Consider the following 20,520-nt stretch of genomic DNA (forward strand, 5'->3'; position numbering starts at 1 on the left):
TAATACCTTTACTTCTAATATAGAGTTCTTTTGACTGAGATCCTTCACTTTTTCCTCCAGCTGTTGCACACATTCAGCTACACTTTCAATTATAGACAACATGTCTACCCTCATTGCTCTAAACTTCTCTTCCATCTTCTTCTCCAATTTCTCCTCCAGCTTTTTCAACTTTTCATCCATCATATCAGACATTAATTGTGAATGCTTTTCAAAGGCATCTTGTAAATCCTTAAGCGTCAATGCCGGAGGAGGTGCAGAAGAAAGCAAAGCTTGCAACGAGGTCTGCTGCACCGGGGAAGACCCCGCACTCCGAAGAGCTTTAGAAGTTTTGGCCGCCATCTTTCCCCACTTTCACTTGTTGCGCACTTTCACTTTAAAGCTATAAAATCCATTGAGCTAGAGAGTAAAAATAAAAGTCCACATCACCATGACCTCCTGTACCGCTCTGCCTGCATCTTGATACTCAAGGGTATTTCCTTCTGGCAGGGGTGGTTGCTAATGCCTGGCTCTGCTCCAAAAATCACGGAGCAGAGACGCTGCACAGCTCGGAGCAATCCAGGCTTCGGGGGGGGCTCAATCCTTCAGCCGCCCAAACTCTCAGCTCAGGCGGCCCCGGAGAGCTCAACCCCTATCTGGGGCCTCACCCCCTCCTCTTCTCCCAAGGAGGGGGCTTCAAATCCATCTAAACAGCTGATCGGCGCTGTTTACGATGGATAAACACAGCTGCGGAGCGGACAGCCCGGAGACGGCTGTCTTCGGCGCCGCATCGCCACCGGAAGTCTGGTGTCCATAGCTTTGTATGTGTGTCAAAATCAACAAGTTGTTGGACAAGCCATCATTCTAAAGGGACAGGGCTTACAACATCCATCCATCCATCTATCTATCTATCTATCTATCTATCTATCTATCTATCTATCTATCTATCTATCTATCTCGAGGGACGCGGTGGCTCAGTGGGTTAGGACGCTGAGCTTGTCGATCAGAAGGTCGGCAGTTTGGCGGGTCGAATCCCGAGTGCCGCGTAGCAGAGTGAGCGCCTGTTACTCGTCCCAGCTTCTGCCAACCTAGCAGTTCGAAAGCACCTAAAAATGCGAGTAGAAAAATAGGGACCACTACGGTGGGAAGGTAACAGCGTTCCGTGCGCCTTTGGCGTCCAGTCATGCCGGCCACATGACCACGGAGACGTCCTCGGACAAGCGCTGGCTCTTCGGCTTTGAAACGGAGATGAGCACCGGCCCCTAGAGTCGGAAACGACTAGCACGCATGTGCGGGGGAACCTTTACCTTTACCTTTACCTTTATCTATCTATCTATCTATCTATCTATCTATCTATCTATCTATCTATCTATCTATTATCTTCCCAGTTTTGGCTGCCCTGACAGATACCACTGGACAAGGATAAGATTTTTTCTTTTTTTCTTTTTTACAAATCTGTTTGGAGAGTTTGCCAACCAAACAGAGTCAATATGCTTCTATAGCCCCGTAGCCCAGCTGTTCCCCCAGACTTATTTATCATACAAATATGATCACTACTTATATATGATAAATATCTAAATATTTATCATGTTTATATCTAACATGATACCATATATATCTATAACTTCCCTCACAATATAATCACTTGTTTATATATAAAACAAATTGAAAAAGTAAATACAATGGAAGATAGAAGTGGAAAAATGGGTTGTGATAATGATACCATCCTTGTCCAGCCTGCCTTCGATCACTTTATGAAAAGCATATTTCCCAGAATTTTGAGTTTCTTGGCCATTGCCCAAGCTTTGTGGTGGAAAATATCCAACCTGGATACCAGATTGGGAAAAGTTGAGCTATAGCTTTGAACAGGATGCTGCTTTATATTCAGTTGTTGGATTACTGCATTATTTTTTAAAAGCAAGCAACCCCTGCTGGTGACAAAAGTTTAGAGTCACCATACTGTATTATGGCAATATTTGGTTTATTGCCTCAGATAGTTTAATAGAACACTACCTAGAACTTAAATGGAGCTGCTGGAGAGAATTTCCCATCAGTGGCGTAGCGTGGGGGGTGCAGGGGGGGCGGGCCGCACCGGGTGCAACATCTGGGGGGGGCGCGCTCGCACTGAGCTGCTCAGGGAGCCCCAAGGGCTGCACAGAGTCGGCTTGGCTCCGCTCTCGAGCTGCTCTTTCTTGCAAAGCGAAACGAGTCCGGCAGGTGAGATGGGCGGCCACATAAACTGAATAAAATAAATAGAAGTGCCCAACTCTCCGCCCAGGCTCAGGCCAACCGCAAGCGCCCCGCAGGCGCCCCGGCAGGCTTGGCCGAGCGAAGACGGACCCGCCGGCCGGCTGGCCTAGCTTCGTGCGCATGCGTGGCTTTATTTAGCGGGGCTCACGTGCGAGCTTGAATGCAGCGGCTCTTGCAGGTCGGAGCCCCGCCCAGCCGCCCTCGAGAGGGACCCGGAAGCATCCCGCATGCGCACGACTCTTCTTGGAAAGTCTACGCCGCTGCGGGGCGCGTCTTTTCGGCGGTGCCATGACGTCACCGGGTTAGGGGGCGCAAATTGCCCCGGGTGCTGACAACCCACGCTACGCCACTGTTTCCCATAAATACAATATGAGAATAGGCCTGTGGGAAGCTAGGATGACAGTAAGGATGACAAATTTATTAGTAATGTATTACCCATTTTTTCCACAGCCATCACTTTTTTACAAACATGCCAACTATAACTGAGTATCATAATTCCTCTGCTATGGAATTATAGTACAAGAGGGCTATTATACACAGTGCATTACTGAAATTCATATTTAATTCATTAACAACTTTCTATTTAATATTAATAAAGCTGCCATGCATCTATGCATAAACCAGTATACTCACAAGAACCCAAAGTCCTTGCTATGGCACTTAATATTCCCAAACTGAATGGGACATGGGATTTTCTTTTACAGATAAAACTTCCACACCATCTTCTTTCAGAGGAATATCTAGAGTATATACATTGCAAGCAATTGACTTGTCAATTTACTCAACACAAGGGACTCTTTCTCTGTGATATCTTTTTCTATGCACCACATCTCACTCTAATACTCAAAAGTCAAATATACTATTTTAATTTTGCTGGTGCAAAACAACTAATTTGCAACTTCATTGGATCAGATGTTGCTTCCTCAATGTTTTTTCAGCCTTGTCAACTATAAGATGTGAGACCTACCTAAAATCACTGAAGAAATAGCCAGAACTATGTTGAATGTAACAGGATTATGGTATGCTTAAATCCACTGCAACCAATTTGGTTAGATGTATACAATTTAATGTGCAAGCTCTGGGTGCAAGAACTTACAAAGGCTATCAACTTTATTATTCAACAATCCCCAAAGATTCCGAGATTTGGCACCAAATCAAAACCAATATATTTCTTTAAAGAAAAGCATTGAAGCTTAAAAATTCATATTTCAATATTACCAGTAAAAATAAAGTAATTCAATAAGCTGGTGTATCCTCTATGTGAAGTGCCCTACAGCAAATGCAGTGTTAGCAAGAACAAAGTCCACCTCTTTATACATAACACCTCCCAACAGAAAAGGTCTGAAAACATATACATGGCCCATGCTGGTAATTTCCTTCATCTTCCTCCCACTATGGAAAAGGAAAGCTCCAATGATAATTCCAAAAACTTTGGAGAGTTCCAGGGGAAAGTTTATTATAACTGGAAAAATGACTCAAATGAACAGAGGCACAACTGAGGAATAATCTCATAGTGCTTATTTTGCATGACTAATTAATAGTTGGCTGAGCACAATACCTGTCTCACATCCTGGGTTGTAATTGCCATCGAAAGCTGCAAATCCAGCACCGGGGGCCATAATGAATTCTCCGTTCAGCGGAAGGTACTAAACAGCAAAACAGAATAAACAAAAGGCATATATTTTGCAATTTCTCTCTGGGCTGAACTGCTGAAGACCAGCTAATGCCCATAATGTACCATTAACTACAATCTTCCCCACTTTGTATTATTTAGAAGCACTATCCAAACATCATCAGTAATGGCAATATTGATTCATTTATTATTTATACAATATTTCCACTTGAAATTAAAGGAGCCAGTCTTAATTATTCTGACAACCACTATTTTGATATAAGGGAAGGTGACTTTTTTCTCTTAGGCTGCACAATTCAGAGTGACCTGAGGAATGTGGATAAGTGAAATATAATATAACATTCAGAGAATTCTTAAACTGAAAGTTGCAGAGCTTCCCTTGAAACTTTCTATCATTGCCCATAATTCATTTTAATAAGAAACAAAATGCTGTAAAATCCAAAGGTCTATTCAGATACAGGATGCCATTCTTCAGGGTCAGAGAGAAGCAAAGACAGATTAACTGTAATTACAAGGGCTCTTTCATTTCAAATGGAAATATGATTTTAAAAAACAAAAAACAAAAAACCACCAGTACATTATCTACAAGCCAAAGCAAGTCTCAAAATTGTGAAAAAGGAAGAGATGTGCTTTTTTTTATTTGATGATCTACATAAGGACAACCCAGAGATTACAGATGGCCCTCAGATATTTAAGATGCTACACCCCTACTTCCAAATCCACTGGAAAGATCTGCTTGCTTTTGAAGCAAGGAGACAGCATGTGAAGAGCATCTTCCGCAAGTGCCCTCTTCCCTAGCACAACTGTGGTAGCCATGCTAGCTTACCATTAACAGGAATAAAAATGTTCAGGAGGAGGTGACTGTCAGTGGCTCCCGACTCACAATGTTAGTGCAGTGAGCTCTAATGTTGGAGGCACTTGGCCTTTATTTTGTTTTTCCCAATGGTAGGGCAGGAGGTGCGATGGCTCAGCAGTTAAAGACACTGAGCTTGCTAGCTGGAAAGCTGACAGCCCAGATTTGAGACGCCATGCAGTGTTCCTGCCCCAGCTCCTGCCCACCTAGCAGTTTGAAAGCATGCAAATGTGATGTTCTGTACCAGCCTGCTACCGGCCCTGCAGCAAAAGCAGGGACAACCCCTTTACAAACGGCAAGAGGCTGGAATAAAGCCTGCCAAATTTATTCACATAAAACAGAGCAAGACAAGACACCAACCATAAAACACGAGCTAAGAAACAGGAACTATCCAAGCGGTTGCCTTCAGCAAACCAGCCCTCCCACACATTCCCCTTAAATACAGTTCAGGGCGTGGCCTCTCTCTGCCTCCTTCCGAGGTGCCCCATTGCCTTCCTCTGTTTACTCCTGACTGACTGCCTCCTGCGTCGGGTGTCCTTGAACAGGGCCAGCTGTGGGTCATCTTCATCCACGCTGTCAGGCTCACACAGCTGGGTCTGCGTCGTGACCAGGTGGGAGGGGCCTGGCTGGGGGCTCCCATCAAGCTGTCCAATCCCCTCAGCAAGCTCTTCAACACCCCCCTCCTCCTCCTCTGAGTCGTCCGACCCAACTGCCGAACCCACAGGCTGACCCTGAATCACAACATGTGACTAGATGAATAGGTATCATTTCAGTGGGAAGGTAACAGCATTCTGTGAGCCTTGGCATATAGGCATGCTGGCCACATGACCACAGAAAATGTCTTCGGACAATGCTGGCTTCCTTGACCAAGGAACAGAGATGAGTCCTAGAGTTGGAGACAACTGGACAGGGAAACCTTTACCTTTAATGGTAGGAATGGCCCCGTGTCACCTGGCTTACAATGCTCTAAAAGGTTGCATGACTGACTTATCAAGCCCACACCAAGAGCTGATTTTTCTCTGCACTTTTCTCCTTCTGTCGTTTTATCCAATCTTCTCTTCTTTTCCAAGCCAACAGATGGAATGCAACCAATACTCAGTCTCAATTGTAAATGGAGAAAAAGCAGAACAAGCCACTGAAGGATGGCAGCACAGCCTGGAGAACTAAAGATCAGGTGGATCCGGGTTCCTAATAATCAAAGGGCTGTGAAATAATTACGTCTAAGAATTTTTTTTGGATAATCTGTCCTTCCTTCCCTAAGCATTTCAAAATGTATTCATATTCAAAATGCTGTTTTTAGTGCCTATGGAAAATTAAGTTCTCAGGGAGAAGGCCATTTACTGCATAGCCATTTAGCTACTTCATAAATCATAAAAAATGCATAATGCATCACACCAACTGCAAGAAATATGAGCACCAGTGTTAACAAACAGCAGCAACTAATATTAATATATTTTTCCAAACCCCAACTAAAGAAGATTTTCCTTTGTTTCCTAAATAAAAGGGGGGACAAGCCATCTTAACCCTAAAGGGGACAGAATATCATCAGGTTGAAGCATTTCAGCACTTCCAGATGAGTACAGACAGTCCTCAACTTACAACAGTTCATTTAGTGACTGTATGAAGTTACAGCGGCACTGAAAAAGTGACTTATGACCATTTTTCACACTTATGACCAGCAGCATCCCCACGGTCATGTGATTTACATTTGGATGCTTGACAATTGGTTCACATTTATGACGGTTGCAGTGGCCCGGGGTCATGTGATCAACTTTTGTGACTTTCTGACAAGCAAAGTCAATGGGAAAGCCAAATTCACTTAACATCGGTGTTACTAATTTAACAGCTGCAGTGATTCACTTAACAAATGTGGCAAGAAAAATCGTACAATGCAGCAAAGCTCACTTAACAAATTTTTCACTTAGCAACATAAATTTTGGGCTCAGTTGTGGTCATAAGTCAAGGACTACCTGTAGATGTTCCACCTCCAGTCTTCTTGGATCCATTTTCAAAGGAAACTGAAAGTGATCGGGGTTTATTTTTGCTTATTTCTAAATTAGGCCTCAAGATTAGTTCTCTACAGACAGGAAACCCTCATCCCCCAAACACACCCCAGCCTCATGTCTCGGGGGCAAAAAAGAATAGTAGGAAGAAGTGATGAGAAGAACAGCAAGGTAAAAAGTTACCAGCTTTGGGGCAAGAAGTCCCACTAGCTTCTCTGCCTCCAGGAGTTTTCCCCTACTCGCATATCTCTAAAGCTGTTTTGTGGATTTCCAGGTGTTTTAAGGACAAAAGCATATTGCTATGACACCAGTTTAACCTAGACAGAAGTCTGAGCATCTTTCCCTCCTGCCTGCTCAGTGCCTTGAAATGACAACTTTTCATTCAAAGGAACAACTGAGATACCCTTGAGTTGTTTGTTATGGCAGGTTCCCAGTTATGACATCAACCAGTCACCAAAGGGCTTGGCTTATGGCCAAAGTGAGTCTCCATCTGGAAATGCCCCCTCTTCATGTCTCCATCTCACATGAACATTTTTAGCATCTCCGGAGGGCAACATTTTAAGTATTTGACCAGCTTTTCAGATATGTCTCTGCCTCTGATAAGCTCAGAGCAGCATACATGGGGGAAGGGGGTGGTGCAACAATAATGTTTTCCTCACAAATAATGCTAAGGGGATTTGTGGGGCTCACGTCTAGGTTTACCCACGTTCAAAAGCCAATTCTTTTAATCACTATTACACAGCTGTCAGGGATGGGAAGTATGAAGTGTTCTTAAGGTGGAACGATTCTATTAGATGTCATCTGTTATGCTGTCGTTTTGATTTCATTCCTCTCAGCCGAAACCATTTTCATTTCACTCTGCCTGCATCGTGCCAGCATTGTCCTGCTCGCATGTCACCGACTGCATCATCAGAGCATGCTGTTCTGCAGTGCTGGAACCACTTGGGAGTGCTGCAAAAAGGCTTGTTCGCAATCAAGCCTGCACGGTGTTGCTGATTGGAGGTAACGTTTGACGCTGAATTTCTTCTCCTGCCATAAACTGAGGCTGAGTGCCTTTTAGCTACCCTAGCACTGATTGATGTTCTCTGAGATGTATACAGCTTTTTAACATAGAAGCTTCCTGCAAGGCTCTTTACATTAGTGCATACCTCTGAGATTAAAACTGGAAATAGGAGAGAGTGGAGAGAGAGGCAGATTCTAACATTTTTCCAGTTATTACTTTCCATTTGTTCTGGTCTCTTCTTCTCTTTTAGTGTGTTTGCCAATTCTTACCAGAAGGTGGCAGCAGATTGTCAGACCTATCTATATAGCTTACATGGAATAAAACTCTATTTCTGTTTTCAGTTGGGGTGAAATGAGGAAAAGGAAAGGGAATCTAAGGATAAGAGGTTTGCCAGTAATTGCTGGCTACTGAATTCATGCTCAGGGGGGGAAAAACAAAAACAAAAAAACAAAAAACAAAGCAAACATATACCTGACCTTTTCCTACAAAGAGAAAATTGGACCTGACTGAGCTGTCTTCACATTTGAGGAGGCTGTCAAGTTGTTTCAGAGAAAAGACCAAACTGGATCCTGCACAGAATGTGTTTGCTAAGAGAACAGTCTACCCCAGCAGCAAGCTGATACAGCATTCTTTGAAGGATGAATAAAATTGGGGATTGGATTTTAATTGGCTGTTTCAGGAATAGAAGACCTTTTCCATTCATGGAAGAAAGCATTCAATGGGGGCTTCCCACTGAGAAAAGAGCAGAGAAGTCACCTCTCATGATGCTCCAGATGATTTTGCAATCCTCCAAAGTAGCTTTTCTGGAGGCACATTTTTCTATTCTTATCTGAATGTTTAATGAATAGTAGCATTACTGCTGCATTAATCAAAGTTGCATTGCAGTTATCTCATTGGCAACGAGACATATTTTAGTCATAGTACTTGAAAAAAGTATTATATACACAGGGCTTTTCAAGCTTTTCACCCATTATACCACTTTTAGGATATAGCAACATCCAAGTACCACCAGTCGCCTAGCAAGGTGTCAAAAACCTGATGACCCCCCCAAAAAGGAAAAAAAGTGATGAAGTACAGGTAGTCCTCGACTTATAACAGTTCGCTTAGTGACTGTTCAAAGTTACAATGGCACTGAAAAAAGTGCTCCGCAAGCCACAGCCGAGCAAGATACCTGCCTGCCCTCCCGGCAGCACTCTTCCTCCTGTCTGAGGTTTTCATTGTTGTGAGCTTTCTGTTGAGGATTGGCAGCAGAGGTGAGGTGGGGTGGGTGTTTGGTTTTTATTCCCCCCATATGCTGGGTAGTTGCAGCAGGTTTTGGTCACTTCACATGACCCTGGGACATTGTGACTGTCATAAATATCAATCAGTTGTCAAGCATCTGAATGTAAATCACAAGACCCTGGAGATGCTGCAACATTCCAACTGATCAGCGCTTCTTCTGGGCTCAGCAGAAGCACCAGGATCAGCGCCAAGCTCCAGCCATCTCTCGCTCAGGCTTGTGCAGTGCTGCCACCAGTTCAGCTCATTCCCCTCCCCCACTACCAATTTTCTAGGGTGGTCGCTGTTGTGTACTGGGTTCTTTGCAGCAAGCAGGAGACGAGGCGAGAGAGTTTAGGCAGGAACATGCTTTATTGAATGCAGGAACTGAACTGTTAATCAAGGCTTCTACACAGCTATTTATACTCTGGCCATAAGGCGGCAGCCAATAGGTTTAAAGAAACCTATTGCCACCCTAGAGCCAACAAATGGTGGTCCTGGAGATGACTTGTCTGAGGAGCCAGCGACCATTACCCAACTCCCTGCTTAAGCAATCTCAACAGCATTCCAAACCCATGTGGTACAGTTCAAGTAAAACCAAGCCCAATACATTACACCCCTCCACCCTAGAAGGTACACACATTATAATAAAACAATAGTAGAAAATAAAGTACAGCAGTGTACAAATGTTTGCAATAGTACAGATACTTTTCCAGAACAGGAGATAAAGTAGAGTAGTCATACAAGCACTTACAATAGTACAATTACTTAAGAACAAAATCCTGTAAATAAGCTGGAGGCTTACGTGACCTTGTAGATCATCTGGAGGATCCAGGCAACTCCTGGTTTACCAGCTTGCCCGCCGGGTTGGGTAGACCAGGACTCATGAGTCTGCAAGAGTCAGACTGACTTGAGTCCCTCTGGCTGGCCATTCCAGGTCGGCCCAAACCAAAGTCCATCGCTGGAGCAGAGTTAGCACAGTGGCTGTCTTGGTCAGGTTGACTTTCTGCACCAGGGGACCCATGTTGCACTCCTGGGCTTTGCCCATCTACGACCACCTCCCCATTGTACTGACTGCTAGAGTCCTCAGGGATAATATAATAATAATATAAATTTAATAAATTCAAATTCAAATTCAGGGCATGTGAATTGCCCCACTTGGGTGCCGGTTTCTGGCTCTAGGAATGGACCTGATGTGAGGTCCTCGCTTTGTGGCTGTTCTGGGAACCGCTTCCGCAGCTGATCAAGATGGCGGCGGATGACTCACCCACCATCCAGAGCCACCTCGGCCCGAGACTCTGACAATTTTACCTGACACACACAAGTTCCCATGTCCATAGTTTCAGGCCCACACCCCATCACCCACTTGCAACCCCCTCAGAGGCCTTGGGCAAGAGGTGTCTGCTGCCACCCGGTCTGCATGCAGCGTGTCCAGTTTAGTGATGAGTCTTCTCCCCCAGCGAAGCTCTGCTGGGCTCTTGCCTGTTGCTGTGCAAGGTGTAGTGTGCTGGCAAAGCAAAAAACCAGCCAGCCTGTGGTACCTATCCCCAGTCACTATGCACTTGAGTGACTCTTGTGGTGTGCACCATCTGTTCAGGCTGCCCGTTAGTTGAGGGGTGAAAGGGAGCCGATGTAGCCTTATGAAGTCCTCAAGAAGGCTTGAAACTCTGCCGCTGTGAACTGAGCCCCATTATTGGATACTACAATGTCTGGCAGCCCATGTGTTGCAAAAAGCTTCCTAAGCACCTGGATGGTCCTAGCAGTAGTCATACTCGCAATTGGAATAACTTCCAGTCATTTAGAGTGGCTGTCGACCACTATGAAAAATAGCTGTCCCTGAAAGGGCCCAGCGAAATCGATGTGAATCCTCAACCAAGGAGTGTGTGTCTCTTCCCATCCGTGGACAGGAGCGTGTGGCATTTCTGGCCTGGACTGTTGACACATGTAACACCCATGTACTTGAGCCTCGATAGCCTTATCTAACCCAGGCCACCATAGGTACCTTTGTGCCAATGCCTTCATCCGAATGATGCCCAGATGTCCCTCATGCAAAGATTGAAGTACCCTGTTTCTTAATGAACTGGGGACAATGACCCTGCTCCCCCATAAAATACAACCCTTGTGAGCTGAAAGCTCATGTCTACATGTGAAGTAGCTCTGGAACTTGGGTCCAGGACTGTTTTCAAGTCACCCTGTGTGAATCCAGGATAGCACCCTGCTTAAAACCTTGTCTGCAGTAGTTTCTGCAGCCACATGCCCAGCATGGAGGGGAAACTCAGGCAAATCCTCAATGGACAAAATGCAAGCTGCTGGAGCCGGATCTGGCTCGATCTGTGGCAATGGCAACCGGCTGAGGCCATCTGCATGACCCATGTCTTTGCTGGGTTTGTGAACCAGCCTGAAGCTGTAGGCTGACAAGATGGACCATCTTAACATTCTCGGGGACAGGATTTGGGGTGTCTGCCTATCTGTAGTAAATAACCCCAACAGTGTTTTATGGTCTGTGAAGACCATGAATTCCCTGCCATACAAGTAATCATGGAATTTCTTCACCCCGATCACAATGGCCAAGGCCTCTTTGTCAATTTCTGCATAATTGTGCTCAGCAGAGGACAATGTCCTTGAGTAAAAGACAATTGGGACTTGGGTCCCATCCCTTTCCAAATGACTTTCCAGCCCCTACCCCATAAGGGGATGCATCACACGCAAGGCATACAGGCAATGACTCTTTAAAGTGAGTGAATTGGAAGACAGTAGTGACTTTACTGCCTTAAAACTTTTCATGGACCTTGGTCCACTTCCATGGGGTGTTGTTGTCTAAGAGCCGGTGTAATGGCTCTGCCACTGCGGCCTTGTTAGGAAGGAATGCATGGTAAAAATTGAGGAGACCCAGGAATGCCTGAAGCTCTCCCTTTGACCTGGGGCTAGGTGTCAGCTGAATGGCCTTCAGCTTAGACTCTGCAGGGTGGATGCCTTCAGCATCAATATGGAAACCCAGGAACTCAGTTGAGGGGACCCCTATGCTATACTTTTTTTTAAGTTTAAGGCCCGCTTCACGGAACCATTGAAAGACAGCCTTGAGCCTCCTTCCAAGCACCTCAGTGGACTCACCAGTGATGAGCACATCGTCGAAGGAGGGGCAGACCCCCGGAATGCCCTTGAGCGTACGCTCCATAACACCTTGAAAAATGCCAAGGGCTACACTAACCCCGAATTGGAGGCACTTGACTTTAAAAGTCCCCCTGTGCATTACAATGGTTTGTGCAGCAGCTGTGGCCTTGTCCACAGGTAGCTGCTGATAAGCCTGTGCCAAATCTAACTTCATAAAAACCGTACCCCCTTGCAGTGATGCCAAGATGTGGCTAAGAACTGGCACCGGGTACGCATGCTGCTTAAGTGCCCGATTAATGGTGCACTTGTAATCAGCGCAAATCCTGACCTCTCCATTGGCTTTAAGTGGCATGACAATTGGGGTTTCCCATTCACCCCCATCTACAGGCTGTAGTACCCCCTGTTCAAGTAGCTTATCCAGCTCAGCGTCTATCTTATGTTTAAGCGTGAATGGCACTCTGCGGGGTTTGAACCTGATAGGCATTACGGCAGGATCAAGTTTAAAGGCTATCGGAGGGCCCTTGTACATTCCAAGGCTAGTGTTAAAAACATTCGCGAATTCCTCGCATACTGACACTAAGTTCGCCATTTGTGTCCGGTTGATTCCGGTGACCTGGATGCCCAAAGCATCAAACCAATCGAGCCCTATCAAGCTCATTTGCTGACCCTCCACTACAATAACATCCAGAGGCCCTGAAAACCCTTTGAATTTGACAGCCAGTGTGGCCTCACCCTTGACGGCAACTTGAGAGTTCTGGAAGTCAGTCAGGATAATGTCGGATGCCTAATTTTGGCCCACCTCTTGCTGCGGTTGCAGACAAAATGAAAGGTTTCGAGTGAAATGATGGACATGGCTAACCCAGTGTCCAGTTCCATCCTGCAAGGGATGCCTTGCAGCTCGACCTGAAGTAGGAACTTGGGCTTAAGAGGGTGGTGAGCTCCCATGCAGCAAACGCTCCATCAGCTGGAGCAAAACCCTATGCTAAACTGCCCTGGGGCCCCAGTACCTATCCTGATTGGAATGTCCAATTGGCAGTCCTTCTGTCGACCTCTACAGACTGAAGCAATGTGGCCGATATTCCTGCAGGCCCGACACATGGCTGTACGGAACCTGCAGTTCATGCATTGGTGACAGCCGCCACAACCTGGACACCGAGCGAAGGGAATTGCCTTGTAAGTGGTTCTTTGTTGTTGGTCATTGTACCATTGTTGGTCATTGTGCCATTGAAGCTTGTCCACTTCGTGGTTGCTGTCCATGTCTTCTGTGAGTTCAGCGTCTTTGTGGTAGATGGCCTCCTTATGCTGTGTGCTTTTCAGTGGGCTACATGGCTTTCACGGCTCCGCTGGCAGCTTCGTCTGCCATGATCTCTTTCAAGGCTTCCTGGAGTGAGAGAGTCTCTTTGGCAAAGAGTTTCTGCTGCAGCTCTCTGCTCCGAAGTCCACAGACGAGTCGGTCTCGAAGCCTTTCTTCTAAATCGGTGAATTGGCACAGACATGAAGCTTGTCTCAATGCTGCGATGAATTCTGTGGCTGTTTCACCCGGCTGCTGAACTTTCTTTTCAAATGCATGCCTCCAAGCTATTACTAAAAGCTTGGGCTGGAAATGGTCACCGACCCATTTCTTCAGGTCCGTGAACGTTATGGACTCCAGATGTGCCAGTATGACCAAATTCTCTGCGATATCCAATGTTGCAGGCCCGCAGATGCACAGGAGTGTTGCAGCCTTCAGGCCATCTTTGCAACTTGGTTGGCGCGGAGGTAGTTTTCAACCCTTGAGATGTATGATGTCCATCTCTCCGGGTGAGTGACATCAAATTCTTCCAGCTTTCCAACCTTCACCATCTCGGGAAGTCTTTGCGGCTGGGGCTCATCTTCTTCCTTGGCCCAGGGACTGGTCCGCAGGGCTGGTGGTCGCTAGAGTGGCTGTGCTAGGCTGACCAAGGGGGGGGGAGGAACGCATTCCCTGCCAGGTGCTTTGGCTGGCCTCACCCCCTAGTGACTTTCAGCTCTTCTGAAGGAGCAGGATCCCACCTTCATCACCAGTGTTGTATACTGGGTTCTTTGCAGTAAGCAGGAGACGTGGTGAGAGAGTTCAGGCAGGAACATGCTTTATTGAATGCAGGAACTGAACTGTTAACCAAGGCTTCTATGCAGCTATTTATACTCTGGCCACTAGGTGGTGGCCAATAGGTTTAAAGGAACCTATTGCCGCCCTAGAGCCAACGAATGGTGGTCCTGGAGACGGCTTGTCTGAGGAGCCAGCGACCATTACCCAACTCCCTGCTTAAGCAATCTCAACAGCATTCAAAACCTATGTGGTACAGTTCAAGTAAACCAGGCCCAATACATTACAGTCGCGTACCACCTGCCAGGTGCCAATGTACCACAGGTGGTATCCATACCACTGGTTGAAAAGCCCTGATATACACCAGTTTAAGACAATGGTGATCTGCTGTTGGCTTCATTATATCAAGTATACTTCAGACAGGTTCACAAATTGCACTAAGCCATAATATGATTAGTTCAGTTTTATTCTAGTGTATTGTACAAAATCTGCCAATTGTGATTAACTGGATAACAGTGTTATACAGCCTGTTGTTGTTTTTTACATATGCAAACCTAGGTAAGGAGGGAGCTAGAAAAAACTTAAAAACCAGTTAATTTGGCACTGGTTTAACTACAACTGCATATCTTTTATTATATGCTGTGCAAAAACATATGGACAATTCTCTGGCTGATTTTCACTCCAAAGTTTCTGACTACCACATTGTTAGTTTGTAGCTTAACAAGATTTTTTTTTAATCAACTATTTTTCTTTTCCTGAGCTTCTTCCTTATAGCTCTTAAACTTTAATTAGTTTACTGGTGCATCAAGCATTGGAAAAGTAGGTAGCTTTCAAAAATAGTAAAAAGGTTTCTAGTGGCTTTTGAACTGAGGAAGTGTTATAACTATTATGTAACTGAGAAAGGCACCAGAAGTGCATCAGAACTTATTGAGGCAGAGCAGGGAATATGAAGTGAGAAAATGCATCTGCCTTTTATCAAAGTGCAGGGGGGAGTGGGGGCAAGATATCTAGTGAAAAGTAAAATCTATCTGACAAATGAGATAGCAATTCTTGAGCCAGCACAAGCTAGAAAATATGCTTTTTACTATGGAAAAAGGGAAATAAGGGCAGAGGTCACATTCTGGATGGGAAGTAGAAGGCAATGTTCATTCCTACCTTCGAGAAAAGGGTGGAGGACCATATCTGTGACAGAATAACTTGGAAATGTGGATATGCCCTAGGTGGCAGCAGGTGGTTGCACGGAGGGCCACATCAACATCTGGGATCGTGTCCCCGCTGTCTTCAAGTGGTGGCGCGCTCCGTCCCTCCGGTTAGCACCCTTTTGCCCGGGGATGAGGGTGATCAGGCCCCTGAGCTTAGGCTGGTTTATTTTAATGTCAGATCCGTCGTTAACAAGGCTCCCCTCATCCAGGACTTGATCGAGGAGGAATGTGCGGATCTGGCGTGCATCACGGAGACTTGGTTGGGCTCATAGGGAGGGATTCCTCTGACCGAGTTATGCCCTCCAGGTTTCCATGTACTACACCAGCCACGGGCTCAGGGCAGGGGTGGTGGGGTGGCGGTGGTTGTCCGGGAGACTTTATGCCCGCGGGAGACCACCATTGTCCAGATGGCCGGGAGTGAGTCCCTCCTCTTGAGATGTGGCCCTCGGGCTCAGTTGGGCTTGTTGCTCACATACCTGGTGCTCAGCTGTGTGGCAACAGCCCTGCCTGAGCTGCTCGACACCCTCTCAGGGTTGGCGGTGGAGTTCTCCAGGCTTATAGTTCTGGGTGACTTCAACCTGCCCTCACTGGGAGGGCCGTCTGAGTTAGCTCGGGAGTTCATGGCTTCCATGATGGCCATGGGCCTGACCCAAGTAATTCAGGGCCTGACTCATGTGGGGGGTCACACTCTCAACCTGGTGTTCCTGTCTGGACAGTGGTTGGATGATCTGGGAGGGGGTTCACCAACCATTGTCCCCCTGTCATGGTCAGATCATCATCTCCTGCGGCTGGTCTTCCATTACGCCACCCCCCACTGCTGGGCTGCAGAACTGACCAGGTGGTTCCGCCCCAGGCGCCTAATGGACCCGGAACGGTTCCAGAGGGCGCTTGGGCCTATACCCATCACCCTTACCCACAGCCCAGTCGATGCCTTGGTAGATGCCTGGGAAAGGGCAGCTGCCAGGGCACTTGACTGTGTTGTACCCTTGCGACCTCTGACCCAGCACAGATCCCGCTGGGCTCCATGGTTTTCTGCGGAGCTCCGGGAGATGAAGCGTCAGAGACGGGGTCTAGAGAGCGGTTGGAGGTCCAGTTGATCCGAATCTGACCGATTGCAGTTAAGAACCTTTATAAGGTCTTATCTTGTGGCGATGAGGATGGCGAAGTCTAATTACTTCGCTGCCCTCATCGCGTCCGCAGATAATCGCCCGGCCGCCCTTTTTAGGGTGACTCACTCCCTCCTTAACCAGGAGGTGAGGGAGGATCCCTTACAGGGATGGGAGTTTAGTCATCATCTGATGGACAAAATCGCTCAGATCCGGGCTGGTCTGGACTCTGACTGGGTGGAGTCTGACGTGGAGGAATCGGACGGTCTTGAGCATGTTATCTGGACTGAGTTTGATCCTGTTTCCCCTCATGATGTGGACAGGATCATGGGGAGGCTGAGCTCCACCACCTGTTTGTTGGATTCGTGCCCCTCCTGGCTGGTTTACACGGCCTGGGAGGAGACACGAGGCTGGTTCCAGGCAGTAATAACTGCTTCTTTGAAGGAGGGTGTCTTCCCCGCCGCCTTGAAGGAGGCGGTGGTGAGACCCCTCCTCAAAAAGCCTGTCCTGGACCTGGCTGTTTTAAATAATTATCGTCCAGTCTCCAACCTTCACTTTTTGGCGAAGGTTGTTGAGAGTGTGGTGGCGCATCAGCTTCCTCTGTTCCTGGAGGAAACTGATTATCTGGACCCATACCAATCAGGTTTCAGGCCCGGGCACAGCACGGAGACGGCATTGGTCGCGCTGGTGAATGATCTCTGGCGGGCTCAGGACAGGGGTTGTTCCTCTGTCCTAGTCCCATTAGATCTCTCAGCGGCTTTTGATACCATTGACCATGGTATCCTACTGCGGTGTCTCAGGGGGTTGGGAGTGGGAGGCACCGTTTTACAGTGGTTCTCCTCCTATCTCCTGGACCGCTCGCAGTCGGTGTTGACGGGAGGGCAGAGGTCCACCCCGAGGCCTCTCATTTGTGGAGTTCCTCAGGGGTCAGTTCTCTCGCCCCTCCTGTTCAACATCTACATGAAGCCGCTGGGTGAGATCATTCGTGGTTTCGGGGTGGGGTATCATCAGTACGCTGATGATACCCAACTTTTTCTTTCCACCCTGAACCAATCCAGTGATGCCCTTGCCGTGATGTCCCGTTGCCTGGAGGCGGTCCAGGTCTGGATGGGGAGAAACAGGCTTCATCTCAATCCTGCCAAGACTGAGTGGCTGTGCATATCGGCATCTCGGGTTAACCAGACCATTCCACCTTTAACGATGGGGGGTGAGGTGTTACCCCCCGTTGATAGGGCTCGCAACTTGGGCATCCTCCTTGACTCCTGGGTCAATTTTGAAGACCATATAGGAGCCGTGACCAGGGGGGCTTTTACCCAGGTTCGCCTGGTGCGCCAGTTGCAACCCTACCTGGACCAAGATGCCCTACGCACAGTCACTCATGCGCTCGTGACCTCCCGTTTAGACTACTGCAACGCTCTCTACATGGGGCTGCCCTTGAGGACCACTCGGAGGCTTCAGCTGGTGCAGAATGCGGCCGCACGAGTTGTGATGGGGGTTTCCCGATACTCCCATGTAACACCTCTACTCCGCGAGCTGCATTGGCTCCCGGTTGCCCTCCGGGTGAGATTCAAGGTGCTGGTGATGACCTATAAAGCCCTAAATGGCTTGGGTCTAGGATATCTGAGGGAACACCTGCTGCCAGCATCAAGTTCCCTTCGTCCAGTGCGCTCCCACAGGGAGGGTCTGCTCAGGGTGCCACCAGTAAAAGATTGCCGGTGGATAACACCCAGGGGGAGAGCCTTCTCAGTGGGTGTGCCTGCCCTCTGGAACCAGCTGCCCGTGGAGCTCAGGACTTCCCCCAACCTCTGTTCATTCCGCCGGGACCTGAAGACCTGGCTCTTCGAGCTCTCTGGCCCAGGCTAAGAATTTTAATTTTAATTTTAATTGGGGTTTTTACTTTTTTTTCAGGGATTGATGTAATTTTTTTTGTTTTTAACTTTTGTATTTCTTGTTTTAAATACCCTGTAAACTGCCCTGAGTCCTTCGGGAAAGGACGGTATATAAATCTAATAAAATAAAATAAATAAATAAATAAGTAAGTATTGGTCTAAATATTCAAGAGAATGTTTATAATAGTTAGTACTTAACCCCTACTATATTGGATGTTTCTGCTGCTTGTTCCAAAACACTGTGGAATGGTAGCAGACCTGGTTTTCAGATTTTTCAAACTATAAGGAAATGAACCTACTTGCTTAGAACTCTGATATATTGCAAAAGTTTAGGGAGATTTATGTTGAGTGGACAAAATTCATGCCATAAATTGATATTCAGGAATTGATATTCATCTTTGCCATGGCTTGAAAATAATTAGGTAAAGGTAAAGGTTCCCCCCCACATGTGTGCTAGTCGTTTCCGACTCTAGGGGCCGGTGCTCATCTCCGTTTCAAAGCCGAAGCGCCAGCGCTTGTCCGAGGACGTCTCCGTGGTCATGTGTCCGGCATGACTGGACGCCAAAGGCACACGGAACGCTGTTACCTTCCCACCGTAGTGGTCCCTATTTTTCTACTTGCATTTTTACGTGCTTTCGAACTGCTAGGTTGGCAGAAGCTGGGACGAGTAACAGGTGCTCACTCTGTTACGCGGCACTTGGGATTCGACCCACCAAACTGCTGACCTTCTGATTGACAAGCTCAGTGTCCTAACCCACTGAGCCACCGCGTCCCCCTTGAAAATAATTACTGCCTTCTTATTTAAAATAAGAATAATCATTCTTCCAAAATACAGCTTAGTTACCAATAAATGATCCTGTGCACAAGACAATACAAATAATTGATGAGACTATTTATGCCAAAGGTGTACACCCTGATATTCCAAGCTACCTGTAATCCTGGAAGGCACTGAATACTATCAAGAATATATCCTCCAATCACTGATCACTGACCTCCATGATTTTTTTTTGCCCAGGGATTAGGCTACCTGCTCCTTCTAAAAGGGCCTTATCTAGGGAATTTATGATTTGTTTGCTTGTTTGATTGGGGAACAGGTAAAATACTGCACTTGTTTTTACATATTTTCATTAATAAAATGATGAAATGGTCTATCTTTTACTTTTTACTTTTTAACCAGATGAAATTGTTCTACAAGTATTTCTTTCCAACTTTGTGACATGGTCTGATTTCTTTGTACCCTAAATTCAGGTTTGTCTTCTTTCAAATAAATATGGTACTGTACATCCAAATCAGGAGGTATCCTCATGTGATATTGTGACTCTTGACAGTTCTAAATATTGCCTCTTTTTTGTTGACAAATTTAATACTTGGGCTGAATCACACCAGCCTTATTTATCAGAATAAATAAGCCGTATTTATCAGAAACTGCTGACACTTCAAAACTGTTTGTTTGAGATTTTCATAAATAAGATTGACAAGAGTGTTGAGATAAATTATTAGCTTAAAAGAATACAATCTACACAGTTATAAATATAAAAACTACTTAACAAGCCTATGCCCATATCAGGCTTCCTTTATCTACAAATATTGCCTTTCTGCATTAAAAAGACATTCAAAAATAAAATGTAATTTGACTTCCATTCTTATTTATGTAATTGAACATTTCCTACTCTATAGTTCAGATTTAATCTGGAAATATCTTCCTTCAGTCTTTCATCCCAAAGCATTAACATGTTTGATAAGCTTGTTTATCAACCCTAGTACAAAACCTTCTGCAAAATTCATGGCTGATTCCAGTCCCCAATAGCTAATGGTTTCTCCTGGATTGGATTTAGTCTGTATTATTTCTCTTTTTCATAATCTTAATTAAAAAATAATAATTATGATAGTAAAAGCAAATACAAACTAAAGTCATAAAAAGAAGATATAGAAAGAATAAAAAGTGAAGTGACTTCCAATCTTCATCATAATAAATAAAAACAAATTTGATAACTCTTTATCCCCTACAAGTTATGGTTTCTTCCCATAACTCATCCCTTATCTATATGCAAATCCGTAAATCAACTTTTCAGTCTTTATGTCAGGAAAAAGTCCATAAAGGATTACCTGAACTTTATAAAAACATGTTTTAACCTTGGTCAAACAGATCAACTTTATATTTCTTCATTTTGA

General features: G+C 45.9%; 1 protein-coding gene across 1 annotated transcript in view; it reads right to left on the reverse strand.

Moving 5' to 3' along the window:
• The window catches only part of AMN (amnion associated transmembrane protein), a gene marked incomplete at both ends in the record, with an annotated part of 128,885 nt that overhangs the window by 31,781 nt on the left and 76,584 nt on the right, over positions 1 to 20,520 (reverse strand). Inside the window, one exon of the mRNA XM_081322623.1 lies at positions 3,785 to 3,872. Coding sequence (XP_081178749.1) covers positions 3,785 to 3,872 — 88 coding nt within the window. The remainder of the gene's footprint in view (positions 1 to 3,784; positions 3,873 to 20,520) is intronic.

Source organism: Vipera berus, assembly GCF_964194415.1.
Source record: "Vipera berus genome assembly, chromosome: 1".
Classification (NCBI taxonomy): domain Eukaryota; kingdom Metazoa; phylum Chordata; class Lepidosauria; order Squamata; family Viperidae; genus Vipera; species Vipera berus.